Source organism: Asparagus officinalis, chromosome 2 (genome assembly GCF_001876935.1).
Source record: "Asparagus officinalis chromosome 2, Aspof.V1, whole genome shotgun sequence".
In the NCBI taxonomy this organism is placed as follows: Eukaryota; Viridiplantae; Streptophyta; class Magnoliopsida; order Asparagales; family Asparagaceae; genus Asparagus; species Asparagus officinalis.
The window spans coordinates 79,104,862-79,123,239 of record NC_033795.1 but is presented as its reverse complement, the minus strand read 5'-3'; the positions used below and the strand labels follow the sequence as shown (position 1 = coordinate 79,123,239).

General features: G+C 34.1%; 1 protein-coding gene across 2 annotated transcripts in view; it reads right to left on the bottom strand.

The window, feature by feature from the left end:
• LOC109831735 overlaps nucleotides 1-13,600 on the bottom strand; it is a 34,184-nt gene extending 20,584 nt beyond the window's left edge. The window contains exons 1-2 of one of the 2 annotated variants that reach the window (XM_020399132.1): nucleotides 13,508-13,600; nucleotides 13,319-13,398 (exon numbers count right to left, since the gene is read on the bottom strand). In XM_020399132.1, the coding sequence (XP_020254721.1) occupies nucleotides 13,319-13,346 (28 nt within the window). In that variant the 5' untranslated portion in view covers nucleotides 13,347-13,398; nucleotides 13,508-13,600. Of the gene's footprint in view, nucleotides 1-13,318; nucleotides 13,418-13,507 lie in introns of those variants that run through there. The other variant, XM_020399133.1, reaches the window with a different exon arrangement.

The following is an 18,378-nucleotide window of genomic DNA, read 5'->3' as shown; positions in this document are numbered from 1 at the left end:
TTTCATGAATGTATTATCATTTATTAATCGCTTCAACCGTTCTCAGCTTCTCCAATCGAGAAGTCAGTCACAGAAATTAGTTCAAAGATGGCTCCAATAGAATCTTGATTGTTCTTAATTTTGTTTATCTTTTCAATTATTTGTCTCAATTTTAAGATTATTTTACATTTAATTGATCCCTGACTTTGTGCAGCCTGAATAGGTTTGGTTCTATTTTTTAATTTCTTAATTTAACATTTAAGTACAACCTATTCCATGTAACTTATACGATCTTAATTTATCAGCATAATTACATGCTATAGAATTGTATTTTATTTATTCTTGAAACAAATATTCAAATAAATACAACATATTCTACGAACAAGGTTATTTGTCGTCATTACCGCTGATGCTACACATTGCATTGAAGAATTGGTTAAGCTTACAGATCCAATTGGGAACTGTCATTACGAGTAAATCTTATGGTATATAAGTTATTCCCTAAAGTTATGAAGCGAACAATTGAATAGTTTAGGGGACAAATGGGGCATGAAGCTATTTTAGATAAATGGATATTTTGTGCAATTCATCTTTAAAAAAAAGAACATCTCATTAAGCCATTCCCTGACAGACCATTAATACATAAGACCAAATATAGAGTTTATTTAAATGAATCAAGCAATATTTTAAATGTTGGATGTCGGGGACATGATTGATGCCTAAAATCCATGTTGGATTGCGAAAATCAAAAAATATCGGGGATATGTAGTAAAATATCGGATTGCCATATTAGATGGTATGCATATATATAATATAATGTCCTATATAATAGCCACAGATAAATAAAAATAAAATAAAATAATGATAAAATATATAATAATAATAATAATAATAATAATAATAAAGAAATTGCAAGTCAGTGATTTTTTCACCGCCTCCCGACATTATAAAAGAGGATGAAAATGGAAAAAATTAGGGTGAAAAAAAAAGAGAAAGATCGGGAGGAACAGAGAGGAGAAGGAGAAGAAGAGGAAGAAGATAAGAAAAAATAAAGGAAAAAACCAAAGGTATTATTCCTTATTCTCATTTATCCTCTTTGATTTTTAGAAATTAATGGGAAAAAAAGAAATAAAAAAAAGAGAGAGAACTCACCTGACCGCCGGCAAGGGCTGCCATCGACCCAATCGCCGACGGAGTCTTGACTAGGGAGGCCGCTCCGAAGGCGGCAAGCGGTCCGCCAGATAGTCGCGGGCCGACGGAGTCTTGACTAGGGAGGCCGCTCCGAAGGCGGCAAGCGGTCCGCCAGATAGTCGCGGGAGAGAGAGAGAATGAACAAAAAAAAGAAGAGGAACGGGGAAGAAGAGATGAGGGAGAGAGAAAAATGGGAAAATAAAGTAAAATAGAAAATTTTTTGGGGACCCCTGAAAGATTTTTAGCTTGTATATGGGTCCAAAGATAAAAATAAATGAAAACTATTCAAAAGGACCCTATTGTTCAGTAAATTGTAACTAGACCCAGAAAATTCAAACTTAATTAGGAATTAAGCTAGGTAAATTGTTAAAATTAGAAAGAAACCTACGTGTACCTTATTTTTGCAATGATTATCCTATAATATGTACTTGTCCTTAGTTTAATATTAGTCTTATATTTATATTATAGGTTCAGATTGATATCTGGAAAGTAGTATTTTGAGGAAACTGTACTCATTGGAGGTGAGTTCATTTCTCACTAGTATTTTATAATATGAAATTTGCATTAGTGTTATATTTGATTTATCTTGTGATCGAAAAATAAATAATATATCATTTTTATGTATATAAAGATTTGATTTATTTTTGATGTGGTCTACTATCACATAATACGATGTTAGCCTCGTACAAGATATGAAAAACAAATTTGATTTTTATGTAAAATATGAAAAGTGAATTTGGCTCTCATGAAATTTCAAATAATTGTGGGCATTGTTTTATCTGAAAGTTTTTGATGAAGTATTTGGAACGTATTTCAATAGTTTAACGAAATTAAAGATTTTCCGTAGCTTAGTATCTGATAAAAATAAAGAAAAGAAAAAATTCGTAAACTGTTTTAACTGAAATGAGGAGTTTTGCCTTGTCCACTTCATTTGAAAATATCTGTAAATTCTGATACGCAAGGTATTACTCATTTGACATGTGATTCTCGATGTTTTTAAACCCTCAAATAGTCCATTATGGAGTGACTATGCCTGTCATATGGTGAATGCACATTTATTTAGCCCATCTGTATTGGTCCCTTTGTATTAGCCTTTCTGTATTGGCCCTTCTGAAATTTACTCTGGCCCTTCTGAAATCTGCTCTGGCCCCTCTGTATTTGGCCAGTAACCATGGTAGTATTAGGGCATTCGATTCTCGGGAATTATCTGTTATGTCATGCGTTTTACATATTCCCTTACTACTGTGCTATAATTTGTAGCATTAATGTAACCTATGAGGTGACTTTTACATTCATGAATAACTCATCGAAAATTAAGATTATAATAATTGACTGTGAAATTGAGAAAACAATAATCCTCTGATTTTATACAAATTAGTTGTTTTTTCTTTCTTAATGTATACCTTGATTCAAAAAGGGTTTGATTTCAGGAAATATCACAGTATATTCAGTTGCACATAAGAAAGAAAATAAAATTGGTGCATTATTTTTTAAAGACAGTAATATTATGATATTTGGATCGTATTTTGCTATTTTGAATTTCTAATGCAAAACTTATAATTCGTTATTCTGGGAATTATTCTTATTATTATTTTATTAGTTATCTAGGAACTCTAGTGGGAAATGTTCTCACTTCTCACTGAGCGCTAGCTCACCCCGTTGTTTTTAAGTTTTTTTTCAGATCCGGTGTAGCTTCATACTAGCTGAACCTTTGATTAGGGATTTTGGCTAAGAGGAACGCATATGGAGAGCCTCTCCTTTTTGATATTACATACAGTTACAATCTGCTTGAATTAGTAAAATGCTTATAACGATGAGCTTGTGGGATGTAAGTATCGATTATATACATATATATACTTTCTCTGAACTTCTATCATCAGCAGGTTTATAAATATTTTGAGATAAACTATGTGATATAAAATGTCAGGCTTGACTCATGCATAAGACTTGTCTTGTGCATGGATCGCTGCTGTCATGTACCCTGTATTTATGAATTTTTTCGCTGTAATTTCGGGGCGTGACAGTAAGATGATATCAGAGCCTAGATTATAGGTCGATTGGAATTTGATAATGCTTTAGTCAATGTTACATTAAACGCTAGGCGCTCCTAGGCGCCGGACTTGGCGCCCAGCGCTTAGACGCCTAGGCGGGCGCCTAAGCGGTTTCTGGGCGGTTTTTTTCTTTTCTTTTTTTAATTGTGATACTTGAAGAGATATATATATATATATACTCAATCAACATTGCATAAATACAAAAATACCAACACATATGCTATCCAAACTTATTATTGTTCTATTTTGTAGGTCAAAAACAGCAACTTCATTCGTTATTGCTGCAACTATCACTACAAGGTGAATGCGGTGATCCATGTACAGTTGTAAACTTGCAATCTTTGAACAAATGTAGTTGTAATCTTTGAACAAATGCAGTCATGTTGGACAAATGTAATCTTTGAAGTTTGAACAAATGCAGTTGTAATCTTTGAACAAATGCAGTTGTAATCTTTGGACAAATGTAATCTTTGAACAATTAAACTTTGAACAACCTTGAACAACAAGAATTACTTATAAACTTAAAATGAACTTAAAATTAAACTTAAACAATTAAACTTAAACAATTAAACAGCCCCATGATTACATATTTACACTCTCTTTCAAAATTCTGAGATTTACAGTTTAAACTTAAACAATTAAACTTAATATAATATAAATATATTAAGTTAACATTTAATAAAAGTGGACTTATGTGTGAAAACATCGTTAATGTTGCATAATCTTGCATAATCTGTACATGTTTACGAGGTTTAAACATGAAGTTGTGTAATACAAATCCAAAGTTATCTGTGCAAATAAAAAAAAGGGGGGGAATCCAAAATATCCAAAGTTATCTGTGCTAAGCGTCTTTAGTCCTTTACGTACAGAGGAGATGAAGACGAACTTGAATAAGAAGCTCCCAGTTGAAGACAAACTTGTAGACGAAGCTCCCAGTCGAAGACGAAGCTCCCAGGCAGTTTCGAAGACAAACTTGAAGAGTGAAGACCAATTCGAAGACGAACTTGAAGACAAACTCGAAGATGAACTCGAATACGAGCTCGAAAGTTGAGCTCGAACTCGAAGACGAGCTCCCAGGCAAGATCGAAGACGAGCTCGACGAGATCGAAGACCAGATCCCGGTTGAAGACGAGCTCGACGGGATTGAAGACGAGCTCGACGGGATTGAAGATGAGATTGAAGACTGGCGGCGTGGAGAGAGTGAAATTAGGGTTAGTTTTCTTCTTTTTTGGTTTTGGGTTTGGATTTTCGTTTTTTTCTATTTAAATTGTGAGGCGGCCCGCTTAGCCTTGGGCGGCCGCCTAGGCGCTTCCAGCGCCTAAACGTGGCCGCTCAGGGCATTTCTGCACGCCCTGAGCACCGCCTCCGCCTAGGCGGCCGCCCAGGCCGTTTTTTAGAACATTGGCTTTAGTGATAAGTGAGAATGTTAGATTGCGAAGATATAAATGATGTCTAGTGCCCTATTTGGCAAATAATCAAGAATAATATGATATATTAAATGATTAAGTGATTTTGGAATATATGTGTTAATTTCAAGGCATAGTGTTTGAAACTATTGGACGATATGATTTTTTATTTTTCTCTTTAGTTTTGATGTCATGGAATGTGAGGGATAGTATGGATAATATTATGTTAGTGAGAATAAGTTGTTATAAGTTATTTAGTTGGGTACTCTAATAATTTTAATTATCTTATTTGTTAGTCTATTTATGATTGATGTGATTGAACTACAGCGTAAAAGGTTTTATTTTGGTGATAGCAAAGATGGATGATTACACCAATTCTATGCATTAATGAATCCAATATTTAGATTTATCATGGAGTAATTTACAGTATTTTCACTAGTTCTGTATAGGATTTTCCAATAGTTAGGAAGCATGGGGATCACTTGAATTATTCTTGGTTTTGAATAGTTCTAACATGGATGTATATGCCTCTATGTCCCTTGGACTTATAGTGTAAATAATAAGAGTCCGTTGGGACTAGAAGATGTATTTCTGCAATCTAGATACTCTCTAAATGTGATGCCTCCTTATAAGTAGACCCTATAAACTAGAGTGTTTTAAGCGTTAGTGTAATGTGTTTAGTTTCCAGGAAATGAGTTCCTATGAAAAACTTTGTTAAAACTTTAGATCTGTCATTCATATTAGTGAAATTCAGTGTCTTGATTCATGCTGCTTAGACTAATATTTCCAATGGATAAAAAAAATAAGTGGAGTTATCAAGATTCAAAAGATTGATTAAATAAATAAGACTCATTATCATGATTATTAAACTGAGGTATATAATGATGTTTTAGTATTGATAATGGACATGTACATGTGCAAAATAAAGTGGGAGATAATAAGTTATCTTATACCTTATGATTAGAGTTACACACATGAATTGAAGTTTGCCATCTTGATTATTTACTAAAGTTGGAGATTATCAGTACAAAAAAAAACATGATATCAAGTGTAAATAAATTGGAATTATGAGCGATGTCATCTTGATTAATTACTAAAAGTTGGAGATTATCAGTAAAAAACATGATATCAAGTGTAAATGAATTGGAATTATGAGCGATATCATCTTAATTAATTACTAAAAGTTGGAGATTATCAGTACAAAGAAATACATGATATCAAGTGTAAATGAATTGGAATTATGAGAGAAATATGATTCCACCTTTTTATAACTTAATTAAGGAAAGAAATTGGATAAAGTTATTGAATTATATAATTCAGAAGAGTTAGAAATTTTTTGAAATGAATTAGTGGATCAATGATTTTTAACGGTTTAAGTTTAGAAGTGATTGTTCAAATGATTTGACCTTGAACCAATATTTGATCTTTAATTAGTTGCTGTTAGTAGTAAGTAGTAAGTGGTGGCTAATGACATAATTGAGATTCACCTGGACGTCGAGAGCAATCTGATATAAATAAGTAATTAAGGATGGAAATCAAGTTTCTTATGGGTTTTGTTTTATTAAGAATCTGGTGAAAATAATATAATCATCCAGTTGGTATAGATTGTGCCTATTGTATGTTAGTGAACAGGAAAATGAATCATCCTCCACCAATTGTCCAGCTTAATAGCTATCCAAGGCAAATGATGACTTTAAGTAGATCTCTTATCAAAGTATTTTTTGTAGATTGAACAAAAAAGAGAGAGTATACTAGCATTTTGAGGATTACGAGCATGGTGTAAGTTTGTCAATGATTTCTCCCTAGTATTTTATAATATGAAATTTGCATTAGTGTTATACTTGATTTATCTTGTGATCGAAAAATAAATAATATATCATTTTCATGTATATAAAGATTTGATTTATTTCTGTTGTGGTCTATCCTATAATACGATGTTAGCCCCGTACAAGATATGAAAAACAAATTTGATTTTTATGTAAAATATAAAAAGTGAATTTGGCTCTCATGAAATTTCAAATAATTGTAGGCATTGTTTTATCTGAAAGTTTTTGATGAAGTATTTGGAATGTATTTCAACAGTTTAACAGAATCAAAAAAATTTCGTGGTTTAGTATCTGATACAAATAAAGAAAAGTAAAAAATTCGTAAACTATTTTAACTAAAATGAGGAGTTTTGTCTTGTCCATTTTATTTGAAAATATCTGTAAATTCTGATACGCAAGGTATTACTCATTTGACATGTGATTCTCGATGTTTTCAAATCCTCAAATAGTCCACTATGGAGTGACTTATACCTGTCATATGGTGAATGCACCTTTATTTAGCCTCTCTGTATTGGTCCCTCTGTATTGACCTTTCTGTATTGGCCATTCTGAAATCTGCTCTGGCCCCTCTGTATTTGCCCAGTAATCATAATAGTGTTAGGTGCATTCGATTCTCGGAAATTATCTGTTATGTGATGCGTTTTACGCATTCCCTTACTACTGGACTATAATTTGTAGCCTTAGTGTGACCAATGAGGTAACTTTTACATTCATGAATAACTCATCGAGAATTAAGATTCTGATAATTGACTGTGAAATTGAGAAAACAATAATCCTCTGATTTTATACAAATTAGTAATTTTTTTAATGTTTACATTGATTCAAAAAGGGTTTGATTCCAGGAAATGTCACAGTATATTAAGTTGCACATAAGAAAGAAAGTACAATTGGTGCATTCTTTTTTGAAGATGAAAATATTATGATATTTGGATAGTATTTTGCTATTTTGAATTTCTGATGCAAAACTTATAATTCGTTATTCTGGGAATTATTCTTATTATTATTTTGTTAGTTATCTAGGAACTCTAGTGGGAAATATTCTCACTGAGCGCTAACTTATCCCGTTGTTTTTAAAAAAAATTCAGATCCGGTGTAGCTTCATACTAGCCGAACTTTTGGTTAGAGCTTTTGGTTGAGAGGTGTTATATAGAGTCTCCTTTTTGATATTACATACAGTCAACAATGTGCTTGAATTAATAAAATGCTTATAATGGTGAGCTTGTGGGTTGTAAGTATCGATTATATACATATATATAGTTACTCTGAACTTCTATCATCAGTAGGTTTATAAATGTTTTAAGATAAACTATGTGATATGAAGTGTCAGGCTTGACTCATGCATAAAACTTGTCTTGTGCATGGGTCGCTGCTGTCACGTACCCTGTATTTATGAATTTTTTCGCTGCAGTTTCGGGGGCGTGACATCCTAAATGCAACCTAAACATACTTGATAAAATATATAGTCTAAACATACAAAATGCAAGTAACATATAATGTTTAAGATTATTAACTAATTCTAGAAACTTGCTTCTTGATCACAAGAGAAAGAGAGCGAGAGAGGGGGGGAGGGAGGCCCTATAACCCTTCATCGTTGAAAACACAATCCAAAGTCGAAATTTGGCAGTGAACGCTTAGTTCACTTCTCCCCGGAGAGGAAGTGAAGGAGAAGAAACAGAGAAAATTATTTTTGAAGCATAATTTTCTCTAAACGTGGCTATCAAGTACTTTTAATTGAAATTGTGGCAATTAGATAATTATGCTTGGAATTTTGGGAGCATGAAAGAGTAAGGTTTTTAAAATCAGGATATAGGCAAATATTTAGAGGCCGACATATTCTGACATGTCCTGATATTTATCCTCAAAACGTCATACGACTTCGAAAACATGATATCGTGGCATTAGATCTCCCAAAGCAACATGTAAGCCGCATGCCTGTCATGTCGGTCGTCATTTAAAACCTTAGATATATGATATTGTACACATATTTTGATAAAGGGTTTTTCATAAAAACCACCTTTAAAATGGGTTGAGATTACAAAAAGCACCTTTCAAGTTTAATTTATACAGAAACCATCTTTAAAGAGGTTTTCCATTGCAATCAACCACAGTGTTATTAATGTGCAACGCGTAATTTAGGGCCCTTTACGCGCACATGCAGAAGGCACAACATGATGCGCGTGCTCGAGTGAAGCGAGGTGTACACCGCACACACAATTTTACAAGATAGATAATCGAGCACAAAAGAACATTTTTATGAATTTTCACATAAAATATGTCCAGATATATAATATCTACTAAAAATCACAATATAAGGTTTAATTCTCAACGCTAACACATCTCACATAGTAGCAAAGTTCACAATTCTCCAAAATAAAAGTAAAATCAAGACTAATATCGAAGCAAACTCAACTAGTAAATGAGGATTAGTTAAGGTTCTTAATCGAGCTACCAAAAAGCCTAATGGGTTTATTTTGCTCTTTCAGATATGGGTTATCAAGCATAAAGACCCGGGTAAATTGTTAAAGAACAAAAGGTTAGATATTACATGCACCCTACCAAAAGCGCATGGTGTTTGCAAGGTGCAAAAAGCAGTACTACATCAGATGAAAGCACTTTGCCATTGTCCCACATTGCACAGCGCATGAGACACGGTTCGGCACGTGCCTTTAATAGAACTGCAACCACCTTGACTAATTTTTTGTAGAAATTCCAATTGAAATCTCCAAAATAACCTTAAAATACATGTGTTAGGATCATGACATATATGATTAACCACTGTTGACATATTTTTCAGTGTGTTTTTCAAAAGCATTTTAGATATTTAATCAAAACTTAACCAGCAAATAGGTCCAGGTGGTTTCATTAAAAACTAAACTCCCTTTAAAGGTGGTTTTTTTATATAAATTGAAATTGAAAGGTTGTTCTTGTATTTTCATCCAATTTTAAAGGTGGTATTTGTGAAAAAAAAAACCTTTGCTAAATAATTAGTTACATCAAATTGAAAAGAAATTTTTCTATTTCTTTCTATAAAATCTTTTTTTGCCAAAAAGAAAAGAAAATAGAATTTCTAAGAATCTATTGAGTACTTTTTAATAAATTCTAATTACATCATTTATCGAAGTATTTTGCAAATTAAGTTGAACCTAGAGATCAAATGTGGAAAAGTGTCCAAATATTGAGTGATTCCCAATTAAAATTTAACATTTTCTTGATTAAATCTACTTTCAATTTTCAAACTATGATAGGTCAATATTTAATTGAAATATAATTTTTAACTACTTGATCTTATATCTAAACTATAAATTCATGACTAACAGTTCAAGCATGACATCATAAATACACTTTTTACCAAGGATCCTTACGAAGTTCTTCTGAGGGAAATACTAAAAGTCGATCCACATAAAATATAAGACAAAATTCACTAAATCTCTGTTCATAAATGATGTCAGTTCATGTTTCAATTGGGACCTACATTGATTTCCCCCTCAAAATAATGAAAATGAATTTAGCAGGCCTCATATTGATAGCTATTCGTAGATAGATATTCTCTAATGTTGATCATACACTTTTTATAGGAGTTACAATTTTGTTAATTAAAAATTACCTGTTTAACTAAGACCGTGCAGAGATTCGAGTTACGCCAAGTGAAGATGGACGAGTGTTTTATCAGTGAGTTTGATATATAGCCTCAAAAGTAAAAAAAAAAATATGGATTTATTGATTAGCCTCTACTAAGTACTTTTCCTTAGCCTATATGGAGTACATGGGCATGTGTTCATAATAGGTGGCATCATCTCTCTTAAACAGGGCCTACATGAAATATTGGTGTTCTAATAATAATAATAATATAGTTAAATGCACATTTATTATTTTTAGAAATTGCTTCTTAACTTTTTAGAAAGCAATTTAATATGTTTTAATATAAGAATTTAGTAAGTATGTACATGTGCGTGCAAGATACTAGTATATTTCAAGTAAGCCCATCTATACAGCTTTCTAATGAGCAAACAAGCTAGGTATTATTTAGGTTCTATAAAAGAAAATGAATATTTAACCCTAGTTATAGCATTTGGATTTGATTTGAATGAAAAGAGAAAAAAGTCGTGTGTCTCTTCTTAGTCAAGAAAATAGCCCAAGCCCAAGCTAACATATACTGAAACCATTCAGTTTACACTATTATGGTCGGGACTAATTTTAATTAGCTCTTTCTGAAATTCTTTGCCACTCCACTATTCGTCAAGCACTTAACTCCTCTTTCCCATGTTTGATAATGACAAGCTACAATATTTCCAACTCTTCACTCACAATCGCAATCTAATTACTTCTCTCTCCATTGGTCGCTCTATTTTGTCAAGGAACAGCAACCATGAGATTGAGAGAACTCAACACCATAAACAACTTCAACCGAGGACCATGACAGCAATGGAGCGATGACGTAATAAGGAAGCAGAGACACCAGCAATGGCGCAAAGACCAAATTAATGGACCGAATGCCAAAGAGGAGAGAACTCTACAATCTAATTAAATTCAAAAATCCTAGCTAAGAAGTAGGAATCCCTCCTCTCACTGGTGTCATTTTATTAAACGTTGAAACTAGAAGAGAAATTCAGACTCTATCTCCCCTCCCCCCTCTGTCAAACATAATAACCAATGAAAGAAAAATGTTGAGCATTACAGATTTGAAATTTACAAAGCATTCTTAACCAAGGTTGAATGCAATACATAAGCACCCTCCCACCTGTAACATCGGTATAATGGTACATGTAAATGGCTCACTCATGTGTATTAATTGATATCTCACAAAGATAAGTATCAGTTCATATGATGTTTCTGAGTGATATCAATGTTATAAGGAAAATGTCTGCGTTTTGATGCTATTAGCTCATATTTGGACTATTGTCTAAAGAAAGGTTAACCAGGTCATTCAAGTAGCAGCCTATATGTTATGCATCGGGTTTGGATGTATCGGGTTCGGGTGAGATTCAAGGTTTTAAATTTCTAAGCCCAATATTCATCTTCTCCAGCGGCGTTTTGATTTAGGACAGAAATACGAACAAGGGTAACGTTATAAGGTCTAAATGGTTTCAGATTCTACATTAGGAATTCAAACCCAAACCTACTTAATACTTTTTGAATTGGATCACACATTCAATTTAATTAGGTTATGTGTTTCGGGTTTCTAGCTCAATTCTATAAAATGAGAAATGTGATGTATTAGTTGCAGGCTTGTATTCAAATTCAACCTAGAGTGTCTATTCGCATTGGTTATTATAGTTTGAACATGATTATGGATTCGGATTCTCAGTAGTGTATCAGTCATTTTCTTATCCATCAAAAACAAAAGTGAACATTTGGAGATTTTTATTCAATTAAAACATTACTTACAAGAAGTGGTAACCAAAGGATGTGATGTTGTTAACAGACATACCCCATATGCGCAATAAAAAATGGTTATAAAGGTATCATCAGGTAATTTTGATAACTAAACATTACACTTATAAACTAAATAAAAGGCACAATCCCAATTGAACTTTTTTTGTAACAAATATGTTACATAAGAGGTCTGTATCAATTTGTTACTATATCTTCATGTGTATTATAGTACAAATTGGATATTCTTTAGATTTGGTTGCTAATCAGATAAAAAAATTAGGAAGAAAATTATATTTACATTTAAGTCACGTTTTTGGACAAATCTTTAAAATATTCGAAAAAATAGCAAATTGTAACATAAATACATTAGGCTAAATGACATTTGATTGCATCCCTATCAGATAATTTAGTTGCAAAAGGTTGATTTACATCCATACCTTACAGGTGTGCTTGGCAACTTCACACTTATCTGACTAAGGCCTTAACCGGATAAGGATTGAACCAAGGTGGGGGTGGTCCAGAGATAACCTAGTTGAGGGCCTTTTTTCAACTAATGAACTAGTCTAATTTCGTTTGCTCATACAAGATTTTGCCAAACACATTTTAAACCCTTAACCAAGTTAGTCCTATTATCATGGTTAGCAGGTGAGTTGCCAAACAGTCCAAGTATATGTTTATGTATTCCCCTTTCTAGCATTATCGTTTAAACTACACATGCTCAATATTGCTTTACCTCAGTATGTCCACAATATACTGATGTCCAAATTATTTTTTGTATTTATTAAATCATGCACCGATGTTCTATCAACCCTCACCATTTAAATGCACTTGTGCAACCTCAACAACACTATGGCAACATAAGAATGGTGGTTCTCATGAAAGAGTCAACAATTCCAATCACAACCAAACTGGAACTAGACATGCCTAAACAATAAGAATCCAGACCCCTTGTAAACACAATTGACTCCTCATTTAGTCATTGTGGGACTAAATGAGCCCTAACATACCACTACACTTCCAGAGTCTTGGCATCCATGCTGGACGGACGTGCACTAGTCTAGGCCCAGTCGAACACTGCAACACTCGAGTTGGCTTTAATATCATCTGTAAGGGACTTGGCAGAACTCGCCTACAAGCTAGCAATTAGTGGGACATTGCCCAAATCCCATATAAACCCACAATTGACTCTCCATTTGCCAATGTGGGACTAAATGGACCCTAATAAAAAGTTTCACAAACACTTCCCTAATCTTGACAATAAGCACGCCGCAACGCAAAGCAATCAATCAAAACATTCAAATGCTCCAAAACCTACGAAAAATCCTTACACTTGCAATCCACTACATAAACCACCAATAACTACCCTACCTATCCCAAGATCAAAACTTCCCTCATTATACATACAATTCCCCTCAAATTACCATCAAATCACAAGAATAAGTTACAAATTAGAAGATCCGAATTAAATAAAAAGAGAAAAGGAAACCCTAACCTCTGTGTCCTCTGTCGATTGTCATCATCTTGAAGGGAGCGATCGTTGTGATTCATGTAGATCCAATCCCATTCCCCGATCTTCAAAACAAAATGAAATCTGAAAGAAATTAGGGAAATGAAACCGACGAATTTAAAAATGAGATTTTTATTTCTTTCTATTTTTATTTTTAATTTTTCGCTAACTTACACGTGATTCGAGCGCTCGAGAGCGAGAATGAGGATGACAACTTGCTTTCTTTCCTTGATATAGATGTACTTTCTGACAGGTGGGACCCACCAGTTTTCCGTTCGCGTCATTTTGTGATCGGCTGTGATGGTGTTTGGTGTTAGGGGACTGTAGGAATATTTATTTGGCACTTTTTGGTGGGTTTCAACGTTGAGATTTCGGATGCGATATATCACGTAAAGATTTTTCTTTAAATTTATTTCTTTTTTAAAAAGCTTACGTGAGGATTGTGGATATTTGGAATTTGGAGAGAATTTGAGTTCCTTTTTATACCTAACTCCTCTCTTTGCACTACCTTAATAACAACCATCACTACAACAAGAGTTATAATTTAATTTTTTTCAACCTTGTGACACGCTGTTGTTTCGCACAAATGGATAGCAACACAAGTTACACAACTCAACAGTGTAGGTAGAACACGTGCGGAGAAACTTTCCACACATGTAACAATCTGTAGTAAAAATCGTGTAATGTGACATATATATATATATATATATATATATATATATATATGTATATATATATATGTATCAAGAGTTGCAACACATTTTCTGTCGATTACCACTCATATACCACTGTTTCTTATATCCATTGCTAATCACTTTGATATCAATATTTCTCGGTGTGAGCTTGAGCTTGACGTGGGTTGTTCATGTATCGAGATTGAGATGGATGCCCAATTAGTAGCGAAGGAATATTACTGCTGAGGATTGGCACAAGTTTGCCATCAGTATCTCTTCTTCAATGAAATTATAAATTTACCCTCAAAAAAAATATCAATATTTCTGTCGAGAAGGAAGAGTAACTAAAGAATGTATAATGTCCAAGCTAGTTATCTGACAACATAAACCTAGCATATTAATTTAAGCCCATTCCTTTCCTTGCAGCCGAGTGATGTGGGACTAAAACTTAAAATGAAAACGAGTGTCTTGATGGCGCAAGACTTTACCACCGAGGAGGCTACCAACTTCGACGACCATGATAGCAAACATGTGGGACTAAAACTATTTTTTTATATTTTGTTGTAATTTGCATCTCACAACACAAATAAGTTTGGGACTAAAACTATTTTTTTAGGTCCTAACTCTACTTTGTTCGTCGAGCAACTCTTAACCCCAGCCCAACCAATTACCTCTCGTATTTTAACCTTTCTATCATTTTCTGTTGATTTCAAGTTTCAAGAATTAGCAAACTCATCTTTTTGTTTGTTCAATGAGTTGGTTCTACTGCAAATAATAAGATTGAACCTGAGGATTGACCAAGGCACCACGAACAATGAGATGGAACCTGAAGAAGCTTTGAAGTCGACTCTTCTTGTGGCACTCGGTATTAATGTGTATCCACATATGTTGAACAGTCAATGTTTTGCTTCCTTTCCCTCTTCGTTATGTAAATATTAACATTGCTAATCACTTGATATATGTTGAAGAATAGAGACTTCATCTTTCCAACTGATTTTGGTTAGACTAACTCTCAACCCTCTATCTGTAATAAGTTGAGTCATGATTCTAGATATGAACATGTATACGGATATATTTGTTTGTAGTATGGTATAATCCTTATGTTTTCTAACTTCAGCTATATTTAAAAAAAAAAATTTCTAGTACATCTCTTGCCCAAGCTGCTTTATAATGTTATCTTTTTGGGCAACATCAAATTCCTTTCAACCGTTATGAGTATTAAGATTAAATCATTTCAGAGAAATATGTTTGTCAATTGTTTACATGGATTTAAATTCATTTTTTTCACCCGCATTATGCGGAGGTTCTTTGCTAGTTTCCTAGAAAAAAAAAGGTCAAATTTTTAATCTTTTATGTGAATATCATATTGTAGAATTTACAAGCCTGCAGGATAACAATTAATGTATGTGCAAATGTATATGCAATCATCTATGCCAAACCATATCAAGTAAGGTTTCAATGTTCTCAAATGACACGGTGATATAAGATTCCTGTAAAAAGTAGAGGGATGTCAGTAAACATTGTACTATTAACCAGACAAGAACAAAGTTCAAACGTAGATTAGTCATTTAAGAACTTAAATCATAATAACACAAGATGCTAAGCATTAAAATTAATGACAATTAATACGCTACATAATTAAAATGATTTTTTTGGCCAAAAAATGGCAACAGAAGCAGAAGGATAAAAAGGAGAGAAAAAACCTCTAAATTCCACATGGGACTCCACAAGTATCAGTAACTGAATCCATTTAGATTGGAGACAATTATCTACAACAAAAATGGTAGACATTTATCACTCACGACCTAATGGACTATGCATAAGAAGTTCAATAATTTTGTTGGCGCATGTGGCTAAATCTGAATAAAACAGATCCTGTTACAGAACTAAAGTGCTATATTTTAAAACTTTTTAAGTTTAGTTGATGTGTGTTTATGAAACGCTGTGTTTAAAACAATATTTGGTCTACTCCGGCGCAAGGATCCTAAAGCCAAACTGCTTCCAGAAACATCAGTACAGTATACTGGTGTGCACCGACCAAGTACTGTAAAGATCTCCTCGATTTATAAGACCTTTCGGTCAAGGAAAGATCTCATTGATATGTTAAACCTTTCGGTTCAAAACCTTTCGGTTTAGGTAAAGATCTCTTTGATCTGTTAAAACCTTTCGGTTTAATAACCTTTCGGTTCAGGCAGAGATCTCTTCGATCTGTTAAAACCTTTCGGTTCAATAAATTTTTAGTTCAGGCAAAGATCTTTCGATCTGTAAAAACCTTTCGGTTCAGAGATATGTTTCTTTGGGCACATTTCACGCTTTCAGACTCTGCAACAGCAACACAACAGCACAAAACACTTGTGTATTTTTCGTATCTTTTTTCTTTCATATCTCCAAGAGCTCCCCAAGAAACACAATATATAGGCCTCTAAGACTAGCTCAAAGGTCATCCACATTTAATTTGACCATTACAAACATAATGGCAATTATGATAATTATATTTGTAATGACAAATAACATAAATGTTATAACTATTGCATGTAGTAACGTCTGAACGTGAGGGTCGTAATCCTACGCAACATGAGGGTCACATTCTTGCGCAATACAAGGGTCGCGTCCAGCCTCGCGTGAACGCGAGGGTCGCGTTCCCTCTTATGAATGCGAGTGTCGCACCCTCATGCGAACGCGAGGTTCATTTGCATGCTGCGAGGCAGCCTGCATGGCCGCCAAAGGGCGCCACCTAGCCCTAATGCATCTGTATGAAGTGCAAAGTGCGCCTTATAAAGTGCCACTTAGCGCCTCAGCCCGATTAGCCCCAATCCTCGGCTCATTAGCCCATGGCCCACGAGCCCACGGGCCCACGGCCCATGACCCACTAGAACTTATGAGAGATTAATGAAATAAAAATAATTCTTGGTTTACCGTTGACAAGCCTCGAACACAGGACCTTTGAGATATCAAAACTTTATCTTTCCGCTACGCTATTAAGGATTTCTAAAAAATACTAGTAGTTAATAAATCCATAGTTTGAAAACTCAATTTTGGAAAGCGATTTTGACCATATCCAACAATCCCCCATAAGTTTTTAAACTAGTATCGTGTAATAGTGTCGTTGTTTCAATCGTTGTGCATAAGGTAGATGTCGCAAGGACTTGCATCCCCCTTAGACCAACTGAATAAAAGATAGATGCATAGTGTTGCAGAGACTTAAACCAGCACATGTCTAAAATCCAGTGATCACACAAGATCAAACTCATATGTGGTAGTTTTTACTTTGAACCACACTTGCATTTGCCTTGCACATTTATGGCCATGTGCATGTCCTGGTTTCAGCTATGGCTCTGGGTATCTTTTCACAATACACCATAGGAGACAGCCAAATCTCCACCCAGGTATAGGTGAGTTCTTTAGGCATGTTTCCTTTCAAATGTCCTGCATCCGAGATGCTTTGAACTCATTAAGGCTTAAAAGTCAACATCTCTCATGATAGGATTCTAAATGAGTGCTTTAGGGGTGTTTCCTATCTAACACACCACATTCAAAATGCTTTGGACTCATTAAGGCTTAACAACCATCCTTTTTACATGATAGGATCATCGTTGAGTCATTTAGGCATATTACTTATCCAACAGCCTGCATCCAAAATGCTTTGGACTCATTAAGGCTTAACAGTCATCCTCTTTACCATGATAGGATTTTACTTGTAAATCTTACTTGACTTTTGAACTAATCATCTTGTCATTAGCAGTGTAAGCTTTGAACTAATAACTTGACGAAATGGTAAGTATTTGTAAGACTCACCAAACTTTACAAATCTTACTTGACTTTCGAACCAGTTATCTCTATTATTAGTAGTGTAAGCTTTGAACTAATAATTGGATGAACATGGTAAGTATTTGTAAGACTCACAAAATTTTGAGACCCATTGCAGCAGACGTCCTTTCGACTATATCTTTTTTTAGACCTTTAGTCAAAGGATCAGTCACATTCTCTTAAGACCGAACGTTAATCACAGAGATGACTCCTTAGAAAATGAGTTCTCTCAAATAGTCATGCTTCAGACGAATGGTCTACTTCTTTCCATTGAACATCGAGTTCGTTGTCACAGTACTCGCTACCTGATTATCACAATAGATAGCAATTATGCCTTGTAATTTTGTTAAGAAAGGTCTTGAAGAAAACAACTGAGCCATTCAGCTTCATCTCCTACAACACAAAGTGCAAAGAACTCGGATTCCATCGATGACTATGTAACCATAGTCTACTTCTTAGACTTCCACGAGACGGCAGCTCCACCCATGGTGAAGACAAATCCTCCAGTAGATCTGCACTCATTTGGTTCTGAGCACCAGCTCGCATCTGAATAGTCTTCAATTA